The 27,794-nt window shown below is 68.4% G+C and overlaps 3 protein-coding genes and 1 non-coding gene across 5 annotated transcripts; 1 reads left to right on the forward strand and 3 right to left on the reverse strand.

The window, feature by feature from the left end:
* Positions 1-4,577: 4,577 nt before the first annotated feature.
* On the reverse strand, positions 4,578-11,340 carry EFNB3 (ephrin B3). The gene is made up of 5 exons (XM_064437638.1): positions 11,222-11,340; positions 7,410-7,690; positions 6,435-6,527; positions 6,079-6,111; positions 4,578-5,786 (listed from the first exon to the last, which is right to left on the reverse strand). Exons 1-5 carry the CDS (start codon positions 11,314-11,316, stop codon positions 5,530-5,532), a joined length of 759 nt encoding a protein of 252 aa, XP_064293708.1. The 5' UTR covers positions 11,317-11,340; the 3' UTR covers positions 4,578-5,529.
* A 1,021-nt stretch (positions 11,341-12,361) lies between these two features.
* WRAP53 (WD repeat containing antisense to TP53) lies at positions 12,362-20,776 on the reverse strand. Its single transcript, XM_064437632.1, has 11 exons — positions 20,696-20,776; positions 20,536-20,611; positions 19,155-19,253; positions 18,793-18,901; positions 18,271-18,359; positions 17,336-17,426; positions 16,587-16,719; positions 15,130-15,338; positions 14,426-14,529; positions 13,969-14,115; positions 12,362-13,068 (listed from the first exon to the last, which is right to left on the reverse strand). Exons 1-11 carry the CDS (start codon positions 20,715-20,717, stop codon positions 12,561-12,563), a joined length of 1,587 nt encoding a protein of 528 aa, XP_064293702.1. The 5' UTR covers positions 20,718-20,776; the 3' UTR covers positions 12,362-12,560.
* Positions 20,777-22,152: 1,376 nt separating this feature from the next.
* On the forward strand, positions 22,153-22,235 carry TRNAL-UAG (transfer RNA leucine (anticodon UAG)). The gene has a single exon. It is a non-coding gene; the product is annotated as a tRNA-Leu (tRNA).
* Positions 22,236-23,151: 916 nt separating this feature from the next.
* LOC135310368 (DNA-directed RNA polymerase II subunit RPB1-like) lies at positions 23,152-27,361 on the reverse strand. Of its 2 annotated transcripts, XM_064437619.1 has the most exons (4): positions 27,157-27,361; positions 25,905-26,055; positions 24,118-24,515; positions 23,152-24,055 (listed from the first exon to the last, which is right to left on the reverse strand). In XM_064437619.1, the coding sequence occupies exons 1-4, from the start codon at positions 27,212-27,214 to the stop codon at positions 23,361-23,363; spliced, it is 1,302 nt and encodes a 433-aa protein (XP_064293689.1). In that variant the 5' UTR covers positions 27,215-27,361; the 3' UTR covers positions 23,152-23,360. The 2 variants fall into 2 exon arrangements, with proteins under 2 accessions (XP_064293689.1, XP_064293688.1); XM_064437618.1 differs by having other exon boundaries at positions 23,152-24,515; positions 27,157-27,359.
* Positions 27,362-27,794: the final 433 nt, after the last annotated feature.

Here is a 27,794-nt window from a genome sequence, read left to right on the forward strand (position 1 = left end):
CATGGAGGGACTGGTATGGGACTGGGACGGGTCTGGGGTCAGACTGGGATGGGACTGGGACAGCACTTGGACAGCACTGAGACCAGTACAGGCTGGCAGTGGGAGGCACTGGGAGCAGTATGGGGGGCACTGGGAGGCACTGGGAACAGTGTGGGGTGGCACTGGGAGCAGTATGGGGGGCACTGGGAGGCACTGGGAACAGTGTGGGGTGGCACTGGCAGACATTGGGAGGCACTGGGAGCAGTATGGGGGGCACTGGGAGGCACTGGGAGCAGTATGGGGGGCACTGGTGGGCACTGGGAGCAGTATGGGGTTGCACTGGGGGGCACTGGTGGGCACTGGGGGGCACTGGGAGCAGTATGGGGTTGCACTGGGGGGCACTGGGGGGCACTGGGAGCAGTGTGGGGAGGCACTGGGGGCACTGGGAGCAGTATGGGGTGGCACTGGGGGACACTGGGAGCAGTATGGGGAGGCACTGGGGGCACTGGGGGGCACTGGGGGCACTGGGAGCAGTATGGGGTTGCACTGGGGGGCACTGGTGGGCACTGGGGGGCACTGGGAGCAGTATGGGGTTGCACTGGGGGGCACTGGGGGGCACTGGGAGCAGTGTGGGGAGGCACTGGGGGCACTGGGAGCAGTATGGGGTTGCACTGGGGGGCACTGGGAGCAGTATGGGGTGGCACTGGGGGACACTGGGAGCAGTATGGGGAGGCACTGGGGGCACTGGGGGGCACTGGGGGCACTGGGAGCAGTATGGGGAGGCACTGGGGGCACTGGGGGGCACTGGGGGGCACTGGGAGCAGTATGGGGAGGCACTGGAGGCACTGGTGGGCACTGGGGTTGCACTGGGAGCAGTATGGGGTGGCACTGGGGGGCACTGGGAGCAGTATGGGGTGGCACTGGGAGCAGTATGGGGTGGCACTGGGAGGCACTGGGAGCAGTATGGGGTGGCACTGGGGGCACTGGGGGGCACTGGGGGGCACTGGGAGCAGTATGGGGGGGCACTGGGGGGCACTGGGAGCAGTATGGGGTGGCACTGGGAGCAGTATGGGGTGGCACTGGGAGGCACTGGGAGCAGTATGGGGTGGCACTGGGGGCATTGGTGGGCACTGGGGGGCACTGGGAGCAGTATGGGGAGGCACTGGGGGGCACTGGGGGGCACTGGGGGCACTGGGAGCAGTATGGGGTGGCACTGGGGGCACTGGGAGGCACTGAGAGCAGTATGGGGTGGCACTGGGAGCAGTATGGGGAGGCACTGGGGGGCGCTGGGAGCAGTATGGGGAGGCACTGGGAGCAGTATGGGGAGGCACTGGGGGGCACTGGTGGGCACTGGGAGCAGTATGGGGGGGCACTGGGGGACACTGGGAGCAGTATGGGGAGGCACTGGGAGGCACTGGGAGCAGTATGGGGAGGCACTGGGGGCACTGGGAGCAGTATGGGGGCACTGGGAGGCACTGGGAGCAGTATGGGGAGGCACTGGGGGCACTGGGAGCAGTATGGGGGGGCACTGGGGGGCACTAGGGGGCACTGGGAGCAGTATGGGGGGCACTGGGAGGCACTGGGACCAGTACAAGCTGACACTGGGCCTGGGCGCGCCGGCGCCAGCCAATAGCAGCCGCCCCCACCGGCCGCCAGCCAATGAGAGCGCAGCCCCTCTCCCCAAGACCCGCCCCAGCGGCCGCGCGCCGGGCCGCACGTGCGCCCAGCCTCCGGCCCCGCCCCCGCCGGTGGGCGTGGCTTCCCCGGCGCGGGGGGCGGGGGAGGGGCGCGGCGGCTATTTTTAACCCCGTGTCCCCACGTGCCCCCGCGCGGGGTGGGGGAGGGAGGGGAGGGGAAGTGGGCGGGGCCTCTCCACGCCCCGCCCCCGCGCGAGGCTTTTGCACGAGGAGTCGTTGCACGATCCCTCTCGTGCCCCGGCCTTTGCACGGGGTCACGTGGGCGTTTCACCAGGCCCCACGTGACCCGCCCGCTCTTTCTCCCCACCCCCCACCCCCGCCCCAGCAACAACCGCCGAGCCGCGCTCCCATTGGCCACTGCCGCCGCGACGTCACAGCAGGGCGCGCCCGGCTGTTCCCATGGCAACGGGGGGGGAGGGGAGGAGGGGCCTTAAAAGCAAGGATTTGGAGCCAAAAAATGAGGGGTTTGACCCGAAAAATGAGGTTTTGGAGACAAAAAATGGGGGTTTGGAGCCGAGAAATGGAGTTTTAGACCCTCAAAAATGTGGGGTTAGACCCTAAAATTGAGAGGTTAGACCCCAAAAATGGGGGGTTTCTACCCAAAAAAGGGGTATTGGACCTGAAAAACGAGGGTTTGGAGCCAAAAATGGGGGTTTGGAGCTCAGAAATTGAGTTTTGGACCCGAAAAATACAGGGTTAGACCCTAAAATTTAGGGGTTAGATCCCAAAGATGCGGGGGGTTCTACCCTAAAAAGGGGGATCAAACTCTAAAAATGAGGGTTTGGACCCAAAATGAAGTTTTGGAGGTGAGAAATTAAGTTTTGGACCCTAAAAATGCAGGTTTAAACCCCAAAATCCTGTGTTTCTACCTTAAAAAGGGGGATTAAACCCAAAAATGAGGGTTTGGAGCTGAGAAATGGAGCTTTGGACCCCCAAAATGTGGCTTTAGACCCTAAAAATGCATGTTTCTACCCTAAAAAGTGTGATTGGACCCTAAAAATGAGGGTTTGGACCCAAAGATGAGAGTTTTGAGATGAGAAATGGAGCTTTGGCCCACAAAAACATGGGCTGAGACCCCAAAATTGCAGGTTTCTTCCCTAAAAGGGGGTTTGGACCCTAAAAATGAGAGTTTGCACCCAAAACTGAGGGTTTGGAACTCATAAATGGAGCTTTGGACCCAAAATATGCAGGTTGAAACCTCAAAACTGTGTGTTTCTACCCTAAAATTGGGATTGGACCCTTAAAATGATGGTTTGGACCCAAAAATGAGGTTTGGAGCTGAGAAATGGAGCCTTGGGCCCCAAAAACGTGGGTTTAGACACCCAAAATTGTGGTTTTTCTACCCTTGAAAGGGGGATTTTGGACCCAAAAATGAGGGTTTGGACTAGAGAAATAGAGCTTTGGGCTCCAAAACTGTGCATTTACACCCCCTAAATGCAGGTTTCAACCATAAGAAGGGGGTTTGAACCCTAAAAATGAGGGTTTGGAGCCCAAAATAAGGCTTTAGACCCTATACATGGAGCTTTGGACCCTAAAAAGAGACTTTTGGCCCTAAAAATAATGGTTGAGACACTAAAAATCAGGTTTTTGTACCCTAAAAGAAGGATTTATACCCTGAAAATTAGGGTGTGGACCCAAAAATTTGGTTTTGGACATAAAAAAAGAGGCATTTGACCCTAAAAATTAGGCTTTTAAACCCTAAAAGGGAGGGGTTGGCCCTAAAAACAGACTTTAGACCCTCAAAATGAGACTTTGAACTCTAAAAATGTGGGGTTTGACCCTAAAATGAGGGTTTGGGCCCTAAAAAATGAAACTTTGCCTCCTAAAAGGAGGATATGGACCTGAAAAAGGTGGGGTTTTGCCCTAAATTTAGGCTTTGGGCCCTAAAAATGTGGCTTTGGGGGCTCAAATGCAGGTTTGGGCCCTAAAAACGAGGGTTTGAACCCCAAAATGAGGCTTGGATCCCAATAAATGGAGCTTTGGACCCTAAAAATAGGCATTTGGCCCTAAAAATGAGGATTTAGACCCTAAAAAATTAAACTTTCTACCCTAAAAAGGGGATTTTGACCCTAAAAAGGTGGGGTTTGGGTCCTAAAATGAGACTTTTGGCCCTAAAAATAAGGCTTTGGGCCCTCAAAACTGTGGCTTTAGGCCTTCAAATAAAGAGGGTTTGGACCTTAAAAAGGAGTATTTGAACACTAAATCTGCAGGGTTTTAACCCAAAATTGAGGGTTTGAGCCTTAAAAATGAGGGTCTGGACCTGGAAATAAGGCTTTAGGCCCTAGAAATGCGACTTTTGACCCTAAAAAGATGAAGTTTTTAGGGCTTTAAAATTGAAGCTTCAACACCTGTAACTGCGGGTTCCTGCCCTAAAATGGGGGTTTGAGAGTTTAAAATGACAGTTCAGACCCTAAAAATGATGGTTTTGGGCCCTAAAATGAGTGGCGTTACCAAAAATTGCAATTTTTAGCCTCTGAATGTTAGGTTTTGGACCCTAAAAATGAGGATTTGGGCCCTAAAATTAGGGTTGGGGCCCTTAAAAATGCGGGTTTGGACCCCAAAAAGTTGGGTTGGGAACCCGGAAATGAGGCTTTGGAGCCTCACATGGGCGTGACGGGCGTGGCACGTGACGGGCGTGGCACGTGACGGGCGTGGCACATGCGATGGGGCGGGTGACACGTGTGACCGGGGGAGGGGCGGGCTGCGACACGTGATCACGTGACAGGTGTGACGCGTGACCCCGGGCTGGGGGTCAGTGTCCCCTCCCCCTCCGCCCCCCAGGAAGGGCCCAGGCATCTGGGGGCGCCCCACTCCCAGCCACTGGGGGGGTGCCCTTGGCCCCGCCCCACAGACCCTGCCCCCAGCGCCGCTGATTGACAGGTGGGCGGAGCCAACTGCACGAGAACTCTCTAATCACCGCGGCTAAACAGGAAGTGCCACCGAGCCCCGCCCCTCCCAGAACAGGAAGTCCTGCCCCCAGCGGGGTCACACACAGGAAGTCCCAGCCAGGGGCTCTGGGCCAAAACAGGAAGTCCCGCCTCTTCCCCGGCCTGCGCAGGAAGTCCTCGGCATTGCTTCCAGCCCACTCAGGAAGTCCCGCCTCTCCAGGCGCCAAACAGGAAGTCCCGCCTCTCCAGGGTTTCCCCTGCAAACAGGAAGTCCCGCCTCTCCTGGCCAGCAGCACCCCGCCTCTTCCTGCCCTCTGACAAGAAGTCCCGCCTCACCGTCGCCCTCCATAGCATGAAGTCCCGCCCACAGCGTGACATCACTTCCTGTCCCAAGGGTCCCTCCAGCAGGCAGTGGCCATATTGCAGAACCACTGAGGGTGACTGAGTCACTCCCACCCCCCACCCTCGGAGAGGCGTGGCTCAGGAAGCCCCGCCTTCCACCATGTGGGAGGGGCTTCCCCACAGCCAATAAAGGGGAAGGTGGGTCTGCAGAGCCCCGCCCACTCCCCGGGGGTGACACCTCAAGGCTGGGGAAGCTCTGCCCCGGCTCAAGCCACTGCCCCAGGGATTAACCACGCCCACATTGGATGAGGCCACACCTCTCAGGATAGGCCACGCCCCTCGGGCTAGGCCACGCCCCTTCAGGTTAGGCCTTACCCACAGGATAGACCACAGGCCTGGAGTAGGCCCCGCCCCCGGGCTAGGCCCCACCCCCTGGGCTAGGCCCCGCCCCACCAGCATCCGGGATTAACCCCCCTCCCGCCTGGCCTGGAGGCCTGGGGGGGGGTGGGGGTGGGGCATCCTTTTGGGGAGAATTCCCCCATTTTTGGGAGTTGCCCCATCAGGGGGAAGGGTTTTGGGGGTGGGCCCAAGAGGGCGGAGCCTCCCCCTCCCCCTCCCCACCCTCATACCTTGTAGTAGGCGGGGGGGGCGGCGGGGGGGGGCAGGTCACGGAGGGGGCAGGCGGGGGCGGGGCGGGGGCGGGGCAGCCCCCGGGGGGTTTTGGGGGTTCGCCGGGGCCGCCGACGCCACCACAGGGCCCCCCCCGCCCCCGCCAGCGCCAGCAGCGCCGCCGCCCCTCCCCCCGCGCCCCCCGCCACCGCCCGCCCCCGCGGGGGGGGAGGGCCTGGCCCCGGCGGGGGGCTCGTCTGATTGGCTGGGCCTGGGGGGGGGGAGGCGACGTGTCAGGGGAAGGCTGACACCCCCTCCCCCCCCCAACCCCAAAGGGGACCCAGATCTCCAGGAGACCCCCGCCCCCTCCCCCCATGACCCCACCCCCTCATGAGCCCTCCCCCCCACGACCCCTCCCCCCCATGACTTTTCAAGTGACCCAGGTGACCAGGGGACCCCCTGCCCCTCCCCCCATGCCCGCCCTCTCCCCCAGTAGGGGACCTGGGAGACCCCCTCCCCCCACTTCCTCCCCCCATTCCTCCCCCTCCCCCCCCCCCCCATACCTGCCCCCTCCTGCTCTGGCGCCGAGCCGGGTCCTGGGGGGGGGGGGGGGAGAGGAGGGGACGGGTGAGTGAGGGGACCCCGAACTACCGGGAAGCCCCTCCCCTGGAAGCCCCACCCCCGGAAGCCCCTTGCCCTGGGAAGCTCCTCCCCCCGGAAGCCCCTCCCCCGGAAGCCCCTCCCCGGAAGCCCCACCCCCGGAAGCCCCTTGCCCTGGGAAGCTCCTCCCCCCGGAAGCCCCACCCCCGGAAGCCCCTCCCCGGAAGCCCCACCCCCGGAAGCCCCTCCCCCGGAAGCCCCTCCCCCGGAAGCCCCTCCCCCCGGAAGCCCCTCCCCCCGGAAGCCCCCCCCCGCTCACGCTGGCCCACGCGCAGGGTGACCCTCATGGCGCGGGTGAGGCAGGCCCCGCCCTGGCGGTTCTCCAGCCCCTCGGGGGTCCCGTCCGAGGTCGCTGCCGGGAGAGTGATGTCATCGATGAGGTCACCGCCCCGCCCTCAACGCATCGCCCCCGGGGGAGGGGCGTGTGACCTCCCGGCCCGATGGACCCCTCCCTCCGTCGCAGAGCGGTGACATCACGGCCCCTCCCTGATTTCCCCCCCCCGCCCCGCGCCTTCTTGCAGCGTCACCCTGATGATGTCAGCGCCCCAATGACATCACAGGGGCCTCGCTGATGATGCCACAGCCCTGCCGCACCCCCTCCTGTGATGTCACCCTGGCGCTATCACTCCCCTCCAGGGCCTCCTATGACGTCACGGGGGCCTCCCTGATGATGTAATGATGATGCTAACACCTCTGCAAACGCCTTCCTACCGCCCCATGACATCACCCTAATGACATCACTCCCCCCGCCCCATGACATCACGAGCGACTCCCAGATGATGCAATCACGGTGCCGACGCCCCTTGCCCACCCCCGCCTCCCCCCGCGCCACCACCCCTCCCTTCCAGCACCTCCCTTGTGACGTCACGCCTCCACGCACCCCCACCCCAGATGACATCGGCACCTCGATGACATCACAGGGAGTCCCCGATGACATAACAACAGTGCCAACGCTCCCCGTCACCTCCCCGTGCTGTCACCCTCCCGCCACCCCTCCCCCTCTGGTGGCTCCCCGGTCACCACGCCCCCCCCCACCCATGACATCACCACCGCTGCTGATGACGTCACCACCCCGATGACATCACAGGGCGTCCCTGATGAGGTCACCAGAGCGTCAGCGCGCCCCCAAACACCGTCGTACCGCCGTCCCCTCCCCCCACCCCCCCGCCCCCTCCCCCAAAGGTGCCTCCCCGATGACGTCACCCGCCCCGCCATGACCTCACGGGCGACTCACTGATGATGTAATAGTCGTGGAGGCGCCGGAACTCGTGGCCCCAGAGGTTGGGGCTGAACTCCTGGAACTTGATGGTGAAGCGGACGTCGCGGTGGGGGCGGTCGCAGGTGAGCAGCAGGGTGGGGGCGGGGGGCACCTGGCAGCGCCGCGCCTGCGCCCCCCCCACCAGGTACAGCTTGTAGTACTCGTAACCCCCCCCGGCGCCCCCCGCCCCCGGGCACACCAGGTCCAGGCGGTCGCCGATCTGGGGGTACAGGACGTAACCCCCCGCCGCCAGGAACCTGCCGGGGAGAGAAGGGGGGGGGTTAGAGGGGGGCAGGGGGGGTTGGGAACACCCCCCCCAATCAGGAACGGCCAAAAATCGGGGGTGGGGGCAACACCCGCACGCCTGGGTGCCCTGGGGAGGGGGTTATGGGACCCCCCCCCAGTCAGGAACAGCCTGAATTGGGGGGTGGGGGCAACACCCGCACACCTGGGTGCCCTGGGGAGGGGGTTATGGGACCCCCCCACTCAGGAACAGCCTGAATTGGGGGGTGGGGGCAACACCCGCACACCTGGGTGCCCTGGGGAGGGGGTAATGGGACCCCCCCACTCAGGAACAGCCTGAATTGGGGGGTGGGGGCAACACCCGCACACCTGGGTGCCCTGGGGAGGGGGTTATGGGACCCCCCCACTCAGGAACAGCCTGAATTGGGGGGTGGGGGCAACACCCGCACACCTGGGTGCCCTGGGGAGGGGGTTATGGGACCCCCCCCAGTCAGGAACAGCCTGAATTGGGGGGTGGGGGCAACACCCGCACGCCTGGGTGCCCTGGGGAGGGGGTTATGGGACCCCCCCACTCAGGAACAGCCTGAATTGGGGGTGGGGGCAACACCCGCACGCCTGGGTGCCCTGGGGAGGGGGTTATGGGACCCCCCCCAGTCAGGAACAGCCTGAATTGGGGGGTGGGGGCAACACCCGCACACCTGGGTGCCCTGGGGAGGGGGTTATGGGACCCCCCCACTCAGGAACAGCCTGAATTGGGGGGTGGGGGCAACACCCGGACGCCTGGGTGCCCCCTACAGGCGCCCCCTCCCCCCCCGGGGGGACCCAGGCGTGCGGGGTGGGGGAGGGGAGGCAGCAGCGCCAGCGTTGCCATGGCGACAGGAGCTGCTGCCCAACCCTCCCCCCCCTTTGCCCCCCCCCTTTCCCTGGTAAAAGGGGGCCCAGGCGGCCGGGGGTACCCAAGGGGCTGTTGTGACACCGGTGTCCCTACACCCGTCGACGTGTCACACCCCCATGGCATCACCCCCCACCCCCGTGTCACCCCCCCCCCCGTGTCACCCGCCCCGCGAACAGTGTCACCCGCACCCCCACCACGTCACACCCACTTACGCGGTGTCTCTTACACACATTTACACCCGCACAATGTGTCACACCCGCACAACGCGTCACGTACAGTCACACCCGCAGCGTCTCACACACACACAGTCACACCCACACAACGTGTCACGCACAGTCACACCCGCAGCGTCACACACACACACAGTCACACCCGCACAACGTGTCACACACACACAGAGTCACACCCGCACAACGTGTCACACGCACAGTCACACCCGCACAATGTGTCACACCTGCACAACGTGTCACGCAGTCACACCCGCAGCGTCACACACACAGAGTCACACCCGCACAACGTGTCACACACACAGTCACACCCGCACGTGTCACGCACAGTCACACACACACACAGTCACACCCGCACAACGTGTCACGCACAGTCACACCCGCAGCGTCACACACACAGAGTCACACCCGCACAACGTGTCACGCACAGTCACACCCGCAGTGTCACACACCCCCCCACAGAGCAGAAGGGCCCAAACAACACCCACAGAGACACACAGAGACACCCCAACCACAGCCTGACACCCAGCTCCAGGGGTTACACACACACACACCCCCGGCCCTCCCCGACACAGTCGCACACATACAGCCACACACACCCCCTCACATACACACACACACACCCCCGCACCCCCCCCGTGTCGCACACTTGCCCCCCGGGTGTGTCACAGCCCGCACGTCTCGCACACACGTCGCACGTCCCGTCGCACACAACCGCACGCGGCGACACGCGGCCACGGCGTCACCCGCACGCTCACGGTATCGGCGTCGCACACGCGTGGTTACAGTGTTGTGTCACACCCACACTCACGGCGTCACACGCGGGTGTTGGACACGGTGTCACCCACACCCACAGTGTGACACACCCGGTGTCACCCGCACAAACGCAGTATCGGTGTCTCTCTTGCACACACGTTCACAGGGTCACACCCGGTGTCACACACACAGAGTGTCAAACACCCCCCCGCAGTGTCACCCACACGATGTCACACCCAAACACCCCCCCCCCCGGTGTCACCCACACAGTGTCACCCACACGATGTCACACCCCAAACACCCCCCCCCCCGGTGTCACCCACACAGTGTCACCCACACGATGTCACACCCCAAACACCCCCCCCGGTGTCACCCACACAGTGTCACCCACACGATGTCACACCCCAAACACCCCCCCCCCCCGGTGTCACCCACACAGTGTCACCCACACGATGTCACACCCCAAACACCCCCCCCGGTGTCACCCACACAGTGTCACCCACACGATGTCACACCCCAAACAGCCCCCCGGTGTCACCCACACAGTGTCACCCACACGATGTCACACCCCAAACACCCCCCCCGGTGTCACCCACACAGTGTCACCCACACGATGTCACACCCCAAACACCCCCCCCGGTGTCACCCACACAGTGTCACCCACACGATGTCACACCCAAACACCGCCCCCGGTGTCACCCACACAGTGTCACCCACACGATGTCACACACCACCCCCGGTGTAACACAGCCCCCCCGCACCCCCTCAGCCCCCCCCCCAATCTCCTCCGACCCCCCCCGGTTCCTGCCTTTTTCCCCTCCCCCCCCAATCCCCTCCCCCCCATCCCCTCAGAACCCCCCCAATCCCCCCGGATCCCCCCAGCCCCCCCAAATCTCACCACTCCCCCGGCCCCACCAACTCCCCCAATGCCCTCAGAGCCCCCCGAACCCCCAGGCCCCCCCAAATTCCCTCACTCCCTCTGACCCCCCCAGCCCCCCGATCTCCTCTGACCCCCCCCCAGTTCCCGCCTTTTTCCCGGACCCCCCCCAAATCCCCTCACACCCCCCGACCCCCCCAGCCCCTCAGAGACCCCCGAGTTCCCGCCTATTCCCCCCTCAGTCTCCCCGGTTCCCCCCCACCCCCCCGTCCCACTGCCCCCCCATCCCCTTAGACCCCCCCAAATCCCCCCATCCCCTCAGACCCCCCCAAATCCCCTCAGCCCCCCCCAGTTCCCGCCTTTTCCCCCCTCAGCCCCCCCCAAACCCCCTCAGACCCCCCGAATACCCCCGGTTCCCCCCCCACCCCCCCATCCCCTCAGCCCCCCCAAATCCCCTCAGAGCCCCCCACCGAGTTCCCGCCTTTTCCCCTCAGCCCCCCCCGGTTCCCCCCCCCATCCCCTCAGACCCCCCCTCATCCCCAGACCCCCCCCCCAGTTCCCGCCCTTTCCCCTCAGCCCCCCCCGGTTCCCCCCCCCATCCCCTCAGACCCCCCCCCCAGTTCCCGCCCTTTCCCCTCAGCCCCCCCCGGTTCCCCCCCCCATCCCCTCAGACCCCCCCCCCAGTTCCCGCCCTTTCCCCTCAGCCCCCCCCGCCCCCCCCATCCCCTCAGACCCCCCCCCCCCAGTTCCCGCCCTTTCCCCTCAGCCCCCCCCGCCCCCCCCCGCTCACCGCCGGTTCCCGGTGTGCCAGACCACCGGCTCCAGGCTCAGCCCGGCCGCCCCCGCCCCCAGCAGCACGAGCAGCGCCGCCCCCCGCCCCGCCATCGCCCCCCGCCCCCTCCTCCTCCTCCTCCTCCTCCTCCTCCTCCCCCTCCCCCGGCCCCGCCGACCCCCCCCCACCGGCCCCGGCTGCGATCGCCACCGGCTGCGGCGGCACCGGCGCGGCGGGGGGCGGAGCCTCGAGGGGGCGGGGCCCGAGGGGGCGGGGCCCCCGGGAGGGCGTGGTCACTAAGGGGGGAGAGGGGCGTGGCTTGGGTGGGGTGGGAGGGGCGGGGAGGGTGGAGGCGGAGCCTGGGCGGGGTGTGGGGAGGCGGGGCTTGGTGGGAGGGGCGTGGCGGGGAGGGTGGGGGCGTGGCGGGTGGGCGGGGCTTACGGCGGGTCGAATGGAGATGGGGCGTGGCTAGCATAGGGGCGGGGCGTAGCGGGCGGGGTTTAGGCAGACTGACGCAAGGGGAGGACACTGAAACGAGGGGGCGTGGCCACCTGGGGGCGTGGCCATGCGTATAAGGCGTGGCCAATAGTGCCACACACGTGGGGCGGCCCCGCCCCCGCCTTTCCGTACCCCCCCCCAGGCGGTGACATCACCTCCCGTTGCCATGGTGACAGGTGAAGCTGCGAGAAACAGCCCCGCCCCTTGGGGGGGTGGGGGTGCTCTTAAAGGGGCGACGCCGCACACGGCGGGGTGGGGTCTATGGGGGGGTGTGGTCTAGGGGTGTGTGGGGGTATGTTGGGGGTGTAGTGGGGCTGTAGGTGGAGGTGTGTGGGGGGTGTATGTGGGAGTGGGGGGGGTAGGGGTGTATGAAGGTGTGAAAGGGGGGTTGTGGGGGTGTAGGAGGGGGTGTGAGGGTGTAAGTGGGGGTGTAGCGGGGGTGCAGCCCAGCTCCGCACCCCCATCCGCGATGGTACAGGCCGGAGACAGACGGTGACAGCTGGAAAGTCTTTAGTACAACCAGGGGGAGGACGGGGACACCCCCCCCACCCCACAGACACCCCAACAACCCCCTGAACCCTCAACTACACCCACACGTGACACCCCAAAACTCCTCTGTACCCAACAAAACAACCCCCAACCGCCGGATGTGACACCCTCCCCCCCCCCCAAAACACCCCCCCGAAGGCCACCATATCACACCAGTCCCGGGCGTCCCCGTGGGGTGTAGGTCACAGCCGGTGGGGTGTCGGTGTCCCCAGGGGGGTGACAGTTGTCATACATGGTCCTGGGGTCCCCGGGGAGGGGGGGTGTGTGACAATCGGCACCCATGGTCCCGGTGTCCCCAGAGGGGTGACAGTCAGTAGCCCCGCAGGGGGTCACAACCGGCGTCCCCAGGGGCGTCACAGTCGGCGTAGGCGGGGTGGTTGATGCCGGTGTCCTCGGGGACGTCACAGTCGGTGTCCCTGGGCGGGTGACAGCTGTCATACACTGTCCTGGTGTCCCCAGGGGTGTCCCAGCCGTTGTCCCCAGAGAGGCGACAGTCGGTGTCCTCACGGGGGTGACAGTCGGCGTCCGTAGAGGGGTGACAGTCAGCATCCATAGGGGGGTGACAGTCGGCGTCCCCAGGGGGGTGACAGTCGGCGTCCCCGGGAGGGTGACAGTCGTCATCCGCGGTCCCGGTGTCCCCGGGGGTGCCCCAGCCGTCGTCCCCGGGGGGGTCGGGTCCCCACCACCACAGCTGCAGGCGATTGTCGCCCCCCGGGGGGGGCCCGTCCTCGTCCGCCCCCTCCTCGTCGCTGCCCCACGGCGCCGGGAACAGCCGCTGCCCCGAGGCGGTGGCCAACAGCGGGAGCTCGGGGTGTAGGCTGGGGGTCACAGGCGTCGGGGTCACCCCCGCCCCACGGCACCCCGGGGCACCCAGGCGTCGGGGGGGGGCACCCAGGGATGGGGGGGGCCACAGGGATTTGTGGCGGGACCCCCAGGGACTTGTGGGGGGACCCCCAGGGATTGGGGGAAACCCAGGGATTTGGGGGGGCTGCAGGGGTTTGGGGGGGACCCCAGGGATTTCGGGGGGACCCCAGGGATTTCGGGGGGCCCAGGGGTTTGGGGGGGACCCCAGGGGTTTGGGGGGCTGCAGGGGTTTGGGGGGGACCCCAGGGATTTTGGGGGCTGCAGGGGTTTGGGGGGGCTGCAGGGGTTTGGGGGGGACCCCAGGGATTTCGGGGGCCCCAGGGGTTTGGGGGGACCCCAGGGGTTTGGGGGGGACTCCAGGGATTGGGGGGCTGCAGGGGTTTGGGGGGGACCCCAGGGATTTTGGGGGCTGCAGGAATTTGGGGGGGACCCCAGGGATTTCGGGGGGACCCCAGGGATTTCGGGGGGGACCCCAGGGGTTTGGGGGGCTGCAGGGATTTGGGGGGGACCCCAGGGATTTTGGGGGGCCCAGGGGTTTGGGGGGGACCCCAGGGGTTTGGGGGGCTGCAGGGATTTGGGGGGGACCCCAGGGATTTTGGGGGCCCCAGGGGTTTGGGGGACACCCCAGGGGTTTGGGGGGGCTGCAGGGATTTCAGGGGTCCCAGGGGTTTGGAGGGGCCCCACGGATTTGGGGGGACACCCAGGGATTTCAGGGGTCCCAGGGGTTTGGGGGGACCCCCAGGGATTTGGGGGGGCTGCAAGGATTTGGGGGACACCCCAGGGGTTTGGGGGACAGCCCAGGGGTTTGGGGGGGCCCCCAGGGGTTTGGGGGGCCGCAGGCGGCCGGGCCCTACCTGGTGCCGTTGATGCAGTCGCGGAGGGCGCGGAAGCGCAGGTGGGGGGGCAGCAGGGGGGGGTCCCCCGACCCCGGGGGGGGGGTCAGCGTGTCCCAGACGGCGACGAACCCCTCGGTGTCTCCGCTCACCAGGAACCGCCCTGTCCTGGGGGGCGGGGTCAGCAGGCCCCTCCCCCCACGGGGCCCAGGCGTCCGGGACCCCCCCAAAAAGGGACCCAGGGTCCGGGACCCCCATTCCCCCCCCCCAAAGGGGATCCATGCATTTGGGACCCCCCCCAAAAAAGACCCAGGATCCAGGACCCCCCCCCCAAAAAGGGACCCAGGTGTTTGGAACCCCCAACACCCCCCCCAAAAGGGGACCCAGGTGTTTGGGACCCCCAACCACCCCCCCCCCCCCAAAAGGGGACCCAGGCGTGCGGGGGAGGGGTGGGGGTGGGGGAGGGGGTGTCACTCACGGGTCGAGGTCAAAGGTCACACGCTGGTTGGTGCCCACCCACCGCTCCAGCCCCAGGAGGGGGTGCTCGGGGCGCCGCAGGTCCCAGCACAGGATGTGGCGGTCCTGGAGGGGGCGGGGCTACCGTGGGACACGCCCCCAAGCCCCCAAGCCCCGCCTACACGCCTAACAGACCCTCCCCCAAGCCCCGCCCTGGCTACAAGCCCCACCCCTGATCACAGACCACACCCTGAATGTGAGGCCCCGCCCCAGCTAAGACTCCGCCCTGCCCTCATGCCCCGCCCCCGAGGCCACACCCCTACATCCCAAGCCCCGCCTCCAAAGCCCACCCCGCCCTACAGACACCCAAGCCCTGCCCTCAGCCCTAAAACCCCGCCCCTTCATCACAGACCACACCCTGAACGTGAGGCCCCGCCCCAGATAAGACTCCGCCCCGTCCTGAAGTCCCGCCCCAATGCCACACCCCTACGTCCCAAGCCCCGCCTCCAGAGCCCACCCCCGCCCTAGACACCAAGCCCCGCCCTCACTAAAGCCCCGCCCACTATCCAGTGGCCACAACCATGAGGCCCCGCCCCCGCCCTCCTTGGCTACAGCCCCACCCCTGCACCCTGAGGCCACACCCACAGCCCCTCCCACAGCCCACACAGCCCCACCCCCTGCAGGTGCCCCACCCACACGCCCCGCCCACCCCGTGGCCCCGCCCACCTTGCGCCCCCCCGCATAGAGGCGGTTCCCATCGGGGCTGAAGCAGAGGTGGGTGGGGGCGGCGGGGAGGCGGGGCCAGAGCGCCAAGGCCCCGCCCCCCTCCATGGCGTACAGCCCCAGGCTCCGCCCATAGGAGCCACAGGCGAACAACGGTTGGGTGGGGCTGAAGGCCAGGCAGCCAATCAGGCCGCGCTGGCCCTGCCCCCCCTCTGCAGGGAGAGAGAGAGCAGGGATCAGGCCCCGCCCCTTGGACCTAGACCCCGCCCCCACAGACCACACCCATTCCCCCAGCCCCGCCCCTCCTACCCAGCTGTCCTGATAGGCAAGCAGGCGTCTGTCTTCTGTCCCAGCCACACCCCTTTTAGACCCCGCCCACAAGGCCTATCTTTTGCAAACCACACCCCTTTCAGACCCACCCACACAAGCCCCGCCCAGACCACGCCCATTGTAGGCCCCACCCCTCAAAATGAAGCCCTCCTGCCTACTATAGACAGCCCCTTCCCTCTTAAACCCCCGCCCACCCTAGCCCCACTGCCACCCAAGCCCCACCCACCCAAGCCCCACCCACCCAAGCCCCCGCCCAATAAGTCCCCGCCCACAAAGCCCCACCCCTTTAGACCACGCCCATCGCATTGGCCCCTCAGGGGAAGGCTCTCTGTGTCCCCCCTCCTCCATGGGTCCCTGCCCCCATAAGCCCTGCCCATGAACCACACCCAGCCCCACCCCGTGACCACACCCACCCAAGCCCCACCCCCGAGGCCACGCCCACCCACGCCCCGCCCCTCGCCCCAGACCCTCAGAGGAAGGCTCTTGTATGCGCGTGTGTCCCCCTCCCCGGTTCCCTGCCCCCATAAGCCCCGCCCATGAACCACACCCAGCCCCACCCCGTGACCACACCCACCCCAAGCCCCGCCCCATTACCACACCCACCCAAGCCCCACCCCCGAGGCCACGCCCACCCACGCCCCGCCCCTCACCCCAGACCCTCAGAGGAAGGCTCTTGCATGCGCGTGTGTCCCCCTCCCCGGTTCCCTGCCCCCATAAGCCCCGCCCATGAACCACACCCAGCCCCACCCCGTGACCACACCCACCCCAAGCCCCGCCCCATTACCACACCCACCCAAGCCCCACCCCCGAGGCCACGCCCACCCACGCCCCGCCCCTCACCCCAGACCCTCAGAGGAAGGCTCTTGCATGCGCGTGTGTCCCCCTCCCCGGTTCCCTGCCCCCATAAGCCCCGCCCATGAACCACACCCAGCCCCACCCTGTGACCACACCCACCCCAAGCCCCGCCCCATTACCACACCCACCCCGAGGCCATGCCCACCCATGCCCCACCCCTCACCCCAGATCCTCAAGGGAAGGCTCTGTGTCCCCGCCCCCCGGCCACATCGGCCCCGCCCCGGGCCCCGCCCCGGCCCCGCCCCGGCCCCGCCCCGGCAGGCCCCGCCCCTCACGGTGCAGGCGGCGCTCCTGGCCCGTGCGCCCGGGCCGCTGGGTGGGGAAGACGCGGACGGCGCCGTCGCAGCCCCCCAGGAGGCGGGAGCCGTCGGGGGCGAAGGCCAGCGAGTGGGGGGCCACCGGCTCCTCCTGCCACGCCCAGCCACGTCACGGGGGCGGGGCTCGGGGGGGCCACACCCCCAGCACCCCCCGCGGCTGCCCCCAAACCCCAGCGCCCCACCTTCTCCCAGCGTCCCCCCCCTCCGGGCCCCCCCAAATCCCTGTGACCCCCCCCCAAACTGCCCCCGGTGCCCCCCTTCTCCCAGCCCCCCCCAATCCCTGTGCCCACCCTGCACCCCCCCACTGCTGGGTCCCCCCAAACCCCCCCCCGGCCCCCCCAAACCCTTGTTACCCCCAGGCCCCCCTTCCAGGACCCCCAAACCCCCCCCCGGCCCCCCCAAATCCCTGTTTCCCTCCCCCCCCGGGCCCCCCCAGCCCCCCCAAATCCCTGTGCCCTCCCCGTGTCCCCCCCCACCCTTGGGTCCCCCCAAACCCCTGTTCCCCCCCCCCCCCATGCCCCCCCACCGGGTCCCCCCAACCCCCCCCAGGCCCCCCAAATCCCTGTTTCCCCCCGTGCCCCCCCCTTTCCCCCCTCCGGGTCCCCCAGCACCCCCTCCCCCGTGCCCCCCCCACCCCCCCGTGCCCCCCCGCCCCCCCCGCCCCCCCCCCGTGCCCCCCCTGCCCCCCCCGCCCCCCCCGCCCCCACCAGGTGGCTGTAGGCGCGGAAGGACCCCCGCAGGGTCCCGTCGAAGGCGTCCCAGAGGTGCACGGGGTTGTCGCGGCTGCTGGCCGCCACCCTGCCCAGTACGGACCAGTACAAACCAGTGACCCCCCAGTAACACCCCACCCCCCCCAATAACCCCGCCGCCCCCCCCCCGGTGCTCCTTCGCAGGCCCGCCGGTGCCTCCCAGTAACCACCAGTGACACCCCCCCCCAAAACTCCTCTGGCCCCGCCCACGACCCCCCTCTAAGGCCCTGGGCTCTCCCAGTTCATCCCAGTATGTCCCAGTGCCTGCCGGTGACCCCCCAGTAAGGCCCCTGCAGCCCCACCAGTCTGTCCCAGCACCCTCCAGCACCTCCCAGCACCTCCCTGCAAAGCCCCAGTCTCACCCAGTTCCTCCCAGTAAGAATCAGTGACTTCCCAGTAAGCCCCAGTGCTCCCAGTAACCCCCTCCCAGTGCCCCCGGTCCCCTCCCAGTGCCCCCCAGTCCCCTCCCAGTGTCCCCCAGTGCCTCCCAGTCCCCTCCCAGTGCCCCCCAGTGCCCCCCAGTCCCTCCCAGCCCCTTCTCAGCACCCCCCCAGTCCCCTCCCAGTCCCCTCCCAGTGCCCCCCAGTCCCCTCCCAGTGCCTCCCAGTAACCCCCAGTCCCTCCCAGTGCCCCCCAGTCCCTCCCAGCGCCCCCCAGCCCCCTCCCAGTGCCCTCCCAGCCCCCTCCCAGTGACCCCAAGTCCCTCCCAGCCCCCTCCCAGTCCCCCCCAGTCCCTCCCAGCCCCCTCCCAGTACTCTCCAGCCCCCCCCAGTCCCTCCCAGCCCCCTCCCAGTGCCCCCCACTCCCTCCCAGCCCCCTCCCTCTGCCCCCCAGTCCCTCCCAGCCCCTTCCCAGCGCCCCCCAGTCCCTCCCAGCGCCCCCCAGTCCCTCACAGGCAGGTGTGGGGCTGGGTCGAGTCCATCAGAGGGAACCAGGTGAAGTCGTAGATGGTGTCGCCCTCGGGCACCCGCAGCGCCGGCACCTGCGCCCGGAGGCCCCACGGTTGCCCCACGGCGACCCACGGTGACCCCCAGCGCCCCATGGCAACCCCTGCCCGCCCCACGGCAACCCCTGCCCGCCCCATGGCTGCCCCACGGCAACCCACAGCAACCCACAGTGACCCCTGCCCTCCCCACAGCTGCCCCATGGCGACCCCCAATACCCCGCAGCGACCCCTGCCTGCCCCACAGCTGCCCCACGGCGACCCCCAGCACCCTGAGCCCCCCAATAACTCAATAGTGACCCCAGAGTACCCCATGGCTGCCCCATAGCAACCCCCAGCCCCCCCCCACACCTCCACAGAGCCCCATGGGTGCCCCCCAGCCCCCCCTGCCCAAATCCCCCCCATGATACCCCCAACCCCCCCAACCGCCCCATAGCACCCCACGGCGACCCCTGCCCCCCCCGTCACCCACCAGCTGGGGGAGGGGCAGCCCCGGGGGGGGCGCGGGGGGGGAGGGGAGGTCGAAGATGCGCAGGGTGTTGTCGTCGCTGCACGTCAGGACGCAGGAGCCGTCGGGGGCCCTGAGGGGGGGCCCAGGGGTCGGGGGGGGGTGTGGGGGGCCAGGACCCCCACCCCCACCCCACCCCCCAAGAGGGGACCCCACCTCCCCCACCCAAGGGCACCCAGGGGTCTGGGACCCCCCCCTCCCCCCCCCAAGGGGACTCGGGGGGGGTGTGGGGTGGGGAAGGGGGTGTGTGGGAGGGGAGCCAGGGTGGGGGAGGGGGTGTGGGGGAGGGGAGCGAGGGTGGGGGAGGGGCGGGGGGTGTCTCTCACCACTTGCAGCCCCGGAGGAAGTTGTGGGGCCGGTGGGCGAATTCCTCCCGCGCCCCCCACACCGGCCGGGGGGGGCGGCCCAGGGCGGAGGGGGGGAACCTGGGGGAGGGGGGAGGGGCGTCAGGGATTCCCCCCCCCAACCCCCCTCCCCCCCCCAAATGGCCTCAGGTGTCCGGGACCCCTCCCCCAACCCCCCCATCCCCTCCCCCCCCAAATGGCCTCAGGTGCCCGGGACCCCTCCCCCAACCCCCCATCCCCTCCCCCACCCCCCCCAAATGGCCTCAGGTGCCCGGGACCCCTCCCCCAACCCCCCCATCCCCTCCCCCCCCAAATGGCCTCAGGTGTCCGGGACCCCTCCCCCACCCCCCCATCCCCTCCCCCCCCCAAAGGGACTCAGGTGTCCGAGACCCCTCCCCCAACCCCCCATCCCCTCCCCCCCCCAAATGGCCTCAGGTGCCCGGGACCCCTCCCCCAACCCCCCATCCCCTCCCCCACCCCCCCCAAATGGCCTCAGGTGTCCGGGACCCCTCCCCCAACACCCCATCCCCTCCCCCCCCCAAATGGCCTCAGGTGCCCGGGACCCCTCCCCACCCCCCCCATCCCCTCCCCCACCCCCCCCAAATGGCCTCAGGTGTCCGGGACCCCTCCCCCAACACCCCATCCCCTCCCCCCCCCAAGGGACTCAGGTGTCCGAGACCCCTCCCCCACCGCCCCATCCCCTCCCCCACCCCCCCCAAATGGCCTCAGGTGCCCGGGACCCCTCCCCCAACCCCCCATCCCCTCCCCCCACAAGGGACTCAGGTGTCCGAGACCCCTCCCCCAACCCCCATTCCCCCCCCCCCCCCCAAAGGGACTCAGGTGTCCGAGACCCCTCCCCCAACCCCCATTCCCCCCCCCCCCCCAAAGGGACTCAGGTGTCCGGGACCCCTCCCCCAACCCCCCATCCCCTCCCCCCCCCAAAGGGACTCAGGTGTCCGGGACCCCTCCCCCACCGCCCCATCCCCTCCCCCCCCCCCAAAGGGACTCAGGTGTCGGGACCCCTCCCCCAACCCCCCATCCCCTCCCCCCCCCAAAGGGACTCAGGTGCCCGGGACCCCTCCCCCAACCCCCCATCCCCTCCCCCCCCCAAATGGCCTCAGGTGCCCGGGACCCCTCCCCACCACCCCCCATCCCCCCTCCCCCCCCCCAAATGGCCTCAGGTGCCCGGGACCCCTCCCCCAACCCCCCCATCCCCCTCCCCCCCCAAGGGACTCAGGTGTCCCGAGACCCCTCCCCCACCGCCCCATCCCCTCCCCCCCCCAAAGGGACTCAGGTGTCCGAGACCCCTCCCCCTCCCCCCCCCATCCCCTCCCCCTCCCCCCCCCCCCCCCCCCCCGCTCACTCCAAGGCCTCCGGCTCCTCCGGGGGGGGCTCCGCGTCGTGGGTGGTCCCGGGGGGGGGAGGGGCCCCCTGGGGGGCTGTGGGGGGAGGGGCGAGGTCAGCACGGAGGGGGAGGGGGGGAAGGAGCGGCCCCTCCCCCCCTTCCCCGCCCCCCCCCGCACCTTCCACCATGGGCGCCGCCATGACACCGCCCGGCCCCGCCCCCTCCCGGCGTGCACCGCGCGGGCGGGGGGCGGGGTCACTCCTGGCCACGCCCACGGCTGGCGGGAGCCCGGGGTGGGGGGGGCGGACATGGGGGGACACTGGGGGGCACTGGGGGGGCACTGGGGACATTGAGGGGACACTGGGGGACACTGGGGACATTGAGGGGCACTGGGGGGCACTGGGGGACACTGGGATGATATTGGGGGACACTGGGATGACACTGGGGGACACTGGGGGGACACTGGGATGACACTGGGGGACACTGCGATGGCACTGGGATGATACTGGGGGGACACTGGGGACATTGAGGGGACACTGGGGGGCACTGGGATGGTATTGGGGGACACTGGGGAACACTGGGGGGACACTGGGGGGACACTGGGATGATATTGGGGGACACTGGGATGACACTGGGGGACACTGGGGGGACACTGGGATGACACTGGGGGACACTGGGGACATTGAGGGGACACTGGGATGACACTGGGGGACACTGGAGGACACTGGGGACATTGAGGGGACACGGGGACACTGGAATCATGTTGGGGAAACTGGGAACACTGGGATGACACTGGGGGGACACTGGGATGATATTGGGGGAGCATCCTTGGATGGCCCCCCTTTTGCCCCCCCCTCTTTGGGTCCCCCCCTTTGGGTCCCCCCCCAACCTCGGCTCCCCCCCCCATTTGGGTCCCCCCCCCCGTCGTGTCCCCCCCCACCTCGGCTCCCCCCCCCATTTGGGTCCCCCCACCCGTCGTGTCCCCCCCCACCTCGGCTCCCCCCCCCATTTGGGTCCCCCCCTCTTCGTCTCCCCCCCCACCTCGGCTCCCCCCCCCCTTTGGGTCCCCCCCCCCCCTCGGCTCCCCCCCATTTGGGTCCCCCCCCCCCTTTGGGTCCCCCCCCCCTTCGCTCCCCCCCCCTTTGGGTCCCCCCCCCCTCGGCTCCCCCCCCATTTGGGTCCCCCCCCCTTTGGGTCCCCCCCACCTCGGCTCCCCCCCCCTTTGGGTCCCCCCCCCCTCGGCTCCCCCCCATTTGGGTCCCCCCCCCCCTTTGGGTCCCCCCCCTTCGCTCCCCCCCCTTTGGGTCCCCCCCCCCCCTCGGCTCCCCCCCATTTGGGTCCCCCCCCCCTTTGGGTCCCCCCCACCTCGGCTCCCCCCCCCCTTTGGGTCCCCCCCCCCCTCGGCTCCCCCCCACCTCGGCTCCCCCCCCATTTGGGTCCCCCCCCCCCTCGGCTCCCCCCCCACCTCGGCTCCCCCCCCATTTGGGTCCCCCCCCTTCGTGTCCCCCCACCTCGGCTCCCCCCCCCTTTGGGGTCCCCCCCCCCCTCGGCTCCCCCCCCCTTCGTGTCCCCCCCACCGTGTCCGGCCCGGCGCCCCCAGGGCTCCCAGGCGCGCGCGGCTCCCCCCCGCCCCCCGGTAGCGTGGCCGAGCGGGTCCAAGGCGCTGGATTTAGGCTCCAGTCCCTGCGGGGACGTGGGTTCGAATCCCACCGCTGCCAGCGGCGGGGGGCGCAGCCTCTGCCCCCCCCTTTTGGCACACACACACACCCCCCCCCCCCCCCAGCACCCATGGGTGTCGCCCCCTACCCCCGAGGCAGGCCCTAGGGCTCGGGAAGGGCCCGGCCCCCCCCCCCCCTCGGGGGGGAACCTAAGGGGGGAAGTAGGGGGTTCCTGGACGCCGGGGTCCCCCATGGGGGGGAGGGGGGTCCCGGACGCCGGGGTCCCCTATGGGGGGCAGGGGACGGGGGCTCCCGGACGCCGGGGTCCCTCATTGGGGGGGGAGAGGGGCTCCCGGACGCCGGGGTCCCTCATTGGGGGGGAGGGGGGAGGGTCCCGGACGCCGGGGTCCCTCATTGGGGGGGAGAGGGGCTCCCGGACGCCGGGGTCCCTCATTGGGGGGGAGGGGGAGGGTCCCGGACGCCGGGGTCCCCTATTGGGGAGGGGAGGGGTCCCGGACGCCGGGGCTCTCTATGGGGCGGGAGGGGCTCCCGGACTCCCCACCCCCCACCCCCCCCCACAAAAACCCGGAGCTGAAAATCAGTAAAACTTTTATTTCCCCCAAAATGAGATCGCAGCAAGTTCCCCTCCCCCCACCCCCAAAATAGAGGAAAACCCCAAAACAAAGCAGGGGAGGGGCAAAGCCACCCCTCCCCGAACCCCCAAACCCACCACCAGAGGGTGCCCTGAACCCCCCACCACAATTTAACCCCCCCCTTTGTCCCCCTCCCCCCCCCCCCATTAACTAACAACACCCATAAATTACACCTTCCCTGGAGCCACCGTCACCCACGGGGGGGAGGTTGGGGGGGGTGACGGGCCCCCAACACCCGGCACAGGGGAGTCCTCCCCTGCCTGCCCCACCCCGACTTGGGGGGTCACCCCCAAACTTCAGGGTCAACCTCCCCACCCCCACACCCCAATTTAGGGGTCACTCCCCCAATTTAAGTGTCACCCTATTTGTCACCACTCCCCCCGCCCCCCAATTTGGGTGTCAACCCCCCCAACTTGGGGGTCAGCCGCCTCCGCCCCAACCTGAGGAGGTGACACCGCACTTGAGGGTCACCCCCACAGCCTGGGGGGGGTTTCTGGGGGGGTTTCTGGGGGGGTCCCACCCCCCTCCCGGCTCAGTTGTCCTCGTCGCTGTCGTCGGGGCTGATGGCCGGGCTGGTGAGGCTGTAGGTGGGCGACGTCGGGCTGTAGCCGGGGGATGTGGGGCTGTAGGTGGATCCCTTGGGGCTGGTGGGGCTGTAGGTGGGCGACGTGGGGCTGTACTTGGGGCTGGTGGGGCTGTAGGTGGGGGAGGTGGGGCTGTACTTGGGGCTGGTGGGGTGTAGACGGGCGAGGTGGGGCTGTAGGTGGGCGACGTGGGGCTGTACTTGGGGGTGGTGGGGCTGTAGGTGGGGCTGGTGGGGCTGTACTTGGGGCTGGTGGGGCTGTATTTGGGGAGGTGGGGCTGTACTTGGGGCTGGTCGGGGTGTACTCGGGGGAGCTGGGGCTGTAGCTGGGGCTGGTCGGGGTGTACTTGGGGGAGGTGGGGCTGTAGCTGGGGCTGCTGGGGCTGTAGCTGGGCTGCTGGGGGTGTAGGTGGGCGACTGGGGGGTGTAGCGGGGGCTGGAGGGGGAGTAACTGGGAGAGGTGGGGCTGTAGCTGGGGGAAGTGGGGCTGTAACTGGGGGAGGTGGGGCTGTAGTTGGGGGAGGTCGGGGTGTAGTTGGGACTGGTGGGGCTGTAGCTGGGGGAAGTCGGGGCTGTAGCTGGGGGAAGTCGGGGTGTAGTTGGGGCTGGTGGGGCTGTAGTTGGGGCTGGTGGGGCTGTAGCTGGGAGAGGTGGGGCTGTAGCTGGGAGAGGTGGGGCTGTAACTGGGTGACGTTGGGCTGTAGCTGGGGAAGTCGGGCTGTAACTGGGAGAAGTTGGGCTGTAGCTGGGTGATGTCGGGCTGTAGCTGGGCGAGGTCGGGCTGTAGCTGGGCGAGGTCGGGCTGTAACTGGGGGAAGTGGGGCTGTAGCTGGGGGAAGTGGGGCTGTAGCTCGGCGAGGTTGGGGCTGTAGCTGGGTGACGTCGGGCTGTAACTGGGCGAGGTCGGGCTGTAGCTGGGTGACGTCGGGCTGTAGCTGGGCGAGGTCGGGCTGTAGTTGGGTGACGTCGGGCTGTAGCTGGGAGAGGTCGGGCTGTAGCTGGGCGAGGTCGGGCTGTAGCTCGGGCTCTGTGGGGTGTAGCCCCCAGGTGAGCGCGGCTCGTAGGCGGGTGATGTCGGGCTGTAGCTGGGTGACATGGCACCACCTGCAGACGGGACGCAAGAGGGTGACGATGGGGGGGGCCCCAGATGGGTGTTGTGGGGGGTGTGTGAAATGTTGGGGGTTACTGGGGGGGGTGTTGGGGGGGGTTGTGTAGGGTGTTAGGGGGCTCCGCAGGGTGTTACGGGGTGTAGTGCGTTGTGGGGGGTGTGTAGGGTGCCACTGGGGTGCTGCAGGGTGTTCTGCGGGGCGCCGTGGGGTGTTGGGGGCTGTTGTTGGAGCGTTTCAGGTGTTGCTGGGGGTGTTTGGGCTGTTTGGAGGTGTTCGGTGGGTGTTGTGGGGGTGCTGCGGGGTGTTGCAGGTGTTGGGGTGTTGCGAGGGCATTGTAGGGTGTTGTGGAGGTGCTGTGGGGGTGTTTGGGGCTGTTGTGGGGTTTTGCAGGGGCTTGCGGGGATTGGGGGTGTGTTGAGGCGGTGTAGTGTGTTGTTGGGGTGTTGTGGAATTTTGTAGGGGGTTTGGGGGTCGTTGGGTGTTGTAAGGTGCTGTGGGGTGATGTGGGGGGGTTGTAGCATGGTGCTGGGGGGTTGTAGCGTGCTGGGGGGTGGTAACGTGGTACTGGGGTGGTGCGTGGTCATTGTAGGGGTGTTTGGAGGTCTTGTAGAGCGTTATAGGGTGTTTTGGAGGGCCGGGGGGTGGTTTGGGGGTGTTTTGGAGGGCCGGGGGGTGGTTTGGGGGTGGTTTGGAGGGCCTGGGGGTGGTTGGGAGGGCCGGCGGCTGGTTTGGGGGTGGTTTGGAGGGCCGGGGGGTGGTTTGGAGGGCCGGGGGGTGGTTTGGGGGGTGGTTTGGAGGGCCAAGGGGTGGTTTGGAGGGCCGAGGGGTGGTTTGGGGGTGGTTTGGAGGGCCGAGGGGTGGTTTGGGGGTGGTTTGGGGGGCCGAGGGGTGGTTTGGGGGTGTTTTGGAGGGCCTGGGGGTGGTTTGGAGGGCCGAGGGGTGGTTTGGGGGTGGTTTGGAGGGCCGGGGGGTGGTTTGGGGGTGCTTTGGAGGGCCGGGGGGGGTGGGGGTTTGGGTGGTTTGGAGGGCCGGGGGGTGGTTTGGGGGTGGTTTGGAGGGGCCGAGGGGTGGTTTGGGGGGTGGTTTTGGAGGGCCGGGGTGTGGTTTGGGGGTGGTTTGGAGGGCCGGGGGGTGGTTTGGGGGTGGTTTGGAGGGCCGGGGGGTGGTTTGGGGGTGGTTTGGAGGGCCGGGGGGTGGTTTGGGGGTGGTTTGGAGGGCCGGGGGGGTGGTTTGGGGGTGGTTTGGAGGGCCGGGGGGTGGTTTGGGGGTGGTTTGGAGGGCCGGGGGGTGGTTTGGGGGTGGTTTGGAGGGCCGGGGGGGTGGTTTGGGGGTGGTTTGGGGGGCCGGGGGGTGGTTTGGGGGTGTTGTGGGGGGTTGTACTCACCGGGGGAGGGGATGTAGGGGCTGGAGGGTCCCGGGGAGCCGGGGGAGCCGGGGGTGGGGGACCAGGCTGGGGAGTAGCCGGGGCTGAAGCCGCTGGGCGTCGGAGGCGGCGCTGGGGGAGAAGCCGGCGCCCCCCGGGGTCATGCCGCTGCCTGGGGGGGGGGCAATAACGGGGTGGGGGGGGCGATCAGGACCCCCCCCGTCAGCCCCCCCCAAACCTGCTCTAGGGACCCCCGAATGTCCCAGGGATCCCAACAGCCCCCCCAAAGTGCCCGAACGACACTGAATCTACCCCAAGGACTCCCTCCCCCCCCCATGTGCCCCCCCCCGGGATCCCAAGGCTAATTCAGGGACCCCCAAATCTGCCCCAGGGACCCCCAATTTGCCCCAGGAACCCCCAAATCTGCCCCAGGGACCCCCAATTTGCCCCTCCAGCCTACCACAGGGACCCCCCATTGTGTCCCAGAGCCCCCCCAACAGCCTCCTGGTCTGCCCCAGTCTGCCTCAACAGCCCCCCCCCCCCCCCAAACACCCAGGCCCCCCCAGTCTGTCCCATGGCCCCCCCAGATCTGCCCCAGTGCTCCCCAGTTTGCCCCCCAGTCTACCACAGAGACCCCCAACTCTGCCCCAGCAGCCCCCCCAGCAGCCTCCCAGTCCATCCCAGTCGCTCTTAACAAGCCCCCCCCCCAACACCCAGCCCCCCCAACACCCCCCCCCCAGTCTGTCCCATGGCCCCCCAAATCTACCCAGTGTCCCCCAATCTACCCCAGGGACCCCAACTCTGCCCCAGAGAGCCCCAGTCTGGCCCAGTGCCCCCCCAGCAGCCTCCAGTCGCTCTTAACAGCCCCCCCCAAACCCTCTGGCCCCCCTCAGAGCCCCCCCCCAAACACCCAAGCCTCCTCAACAGCCCCCCAGTAGACCCCAGTGCCCCCAGTCTACCCCAGGGACCCCAACTCTGCCCCCAGGGAGCCCCAGTCTGGCCCAGTGCCCCCCCAGCAGCCTCCCAGTCGCTCTTAACAGCGCCCCCCCAAAACCCTCTGGCCCCCCCTCAGAGCCCCCCCCCCAAACACCCCAAGCCTCCTCAACAGCCCCCCAGTAGACCCCAGTGACCCCCAGTCTGCCCCACAGCCCCCCCCAACAGCCCCCCCGGCATCCCAGCCATCCCCATTCTACCCCAAGCCCCCCCCAACCCCCCTCTAACCCCCCCCAACCCCCCCCCCCCAGTCTATCCCAGTACCGCCCCCCCCACGCACCCACGCTGGGGGACCAGGCGCCGTAGGCGGGGGTGGCACCCTGGTTCCAGGGTGTCATGGCGGGGGGACATCCCCCCCATGGGGCTGGGGGCCGACCCGAAGAACATCCCGGTGGCTGCGGAGAAAGCGGGGGGGGGGCGTTAGGGGACCCTGGTGTCCAGGTGATCCCCCTCTTCCTCCCCAGGGGACCCCGAGCATCCGGGTGCCCCCCTCTTCCTCCCCAGGGGTCCCAGGTGTGCGGGTGCCCCCCTCTTTCTCCCCAGGGGTCCCAGAAGACCCCCCTCTTCCTCCCGAGGGGTCCCAGGTGTCCGGGTGACCCCCTCTTCCTCCCAAGGGGTCCCAGGTGTCCGGGTGCGCCCCTTCTTCCTCCCCAGGGGTCCCAGGTGTCCGGGTGCCCCCCCTCTTCCTCCCCAGGGGTCCCAGGTGTCCAGGTGACCCCCATCTTCCTCCCCAGGGGTCCCAGGTGGTCCGGGTGACCCCCATCTTCCTCCCCAGGGTACCCCAGGTGTCCGGGTGACCCCCTCTTCCTCGCCAGGGGACCCTGGCATCCGGGTGCCCCCCTCTTCCTCTCATGGGGTCCCAGGAGACCCCCCTCTTCCTCCCCAGGGGTCCCAGAAGACCCCCCTCTTCCTCTCATG

The sequence above is a fragment of the Phalacrocorax carbo genome, chromosome 34 (genome assembly GCF_963921805.1).
Source record: "Phalacrocorax carbo chromosome 34, bPhaCar2.1, whole genome shotgun sequence".
Classification (NCBI taxonomy): domain Eukaryota; kingdom Metazoa; phylum Chordata; class Aves; order Suliformes; family Phalacrocoracidae; genus Phalacrocorax; species Phalacrocorax carbo.

Coding starts and splice junctions, on each gene's coding strand:
- WRAP53 (XM_064437632.1), bottom strand. CDS start 20,717: ATGGCGGCGCCCATGGTGGAAG. Junction 19,254..20,535: donor GAGGAGCCGGAGGCCTTGGA/GTGAGCGGGGGG, acceptor CCCCTCCCCCAG/GTTCCCCCCCTCCGCCCTGG. Junction 17,427..18,270: donor ACCCAGCCCCACACCTGCCT/GTGAGGGACTGG, acceptor CGTACTGGGCAG/GGTGGCGGCCAGCAGCCGCG.
- EFNB3 (XM_064437638.1), bottom strand. CDS start 11,316: ATGGCGGGGCGGGGGGCGGCGCTGCTCGTGCTGCTGGGGGCGGGGGCG. Junction 6,528..7,409: donor CCACGACTATTACATCATCA/GTGAGTCGCCCG, acceptor CTCTCCCGGCAG/CGACCTCGGACGGGACCCCC. Junction 5,787..6,078: donor GCCAGAGCAGGAGGGGGCAG/GTATGGGGGGGG, acceptor CCCCCCCCCCAG/GCCCAGCCAATCAGACGAGC.
- LOC135310368 (XM_064437618.1), bottom strand. CDS start 27,214: ATGACACCCTGGAACCAGGGTGCCACCCCCGCCTACGGCGCCTGGTCC. Junction 26,056..27,156: donor CGCCTGGTCCCCCAGCGTGG/GTGCGTGGGGGG, acceptor CCCCCCCCCCAG/GCAGCGGCATGACCCCGGGG. Junction 24,516..25,904: donor CCCCTACATCCCCTCCCCCG/GTGAGTACAACC, acceptor TCCCGTCTGCAG/GTGGTGCCATGTCACCCAGC.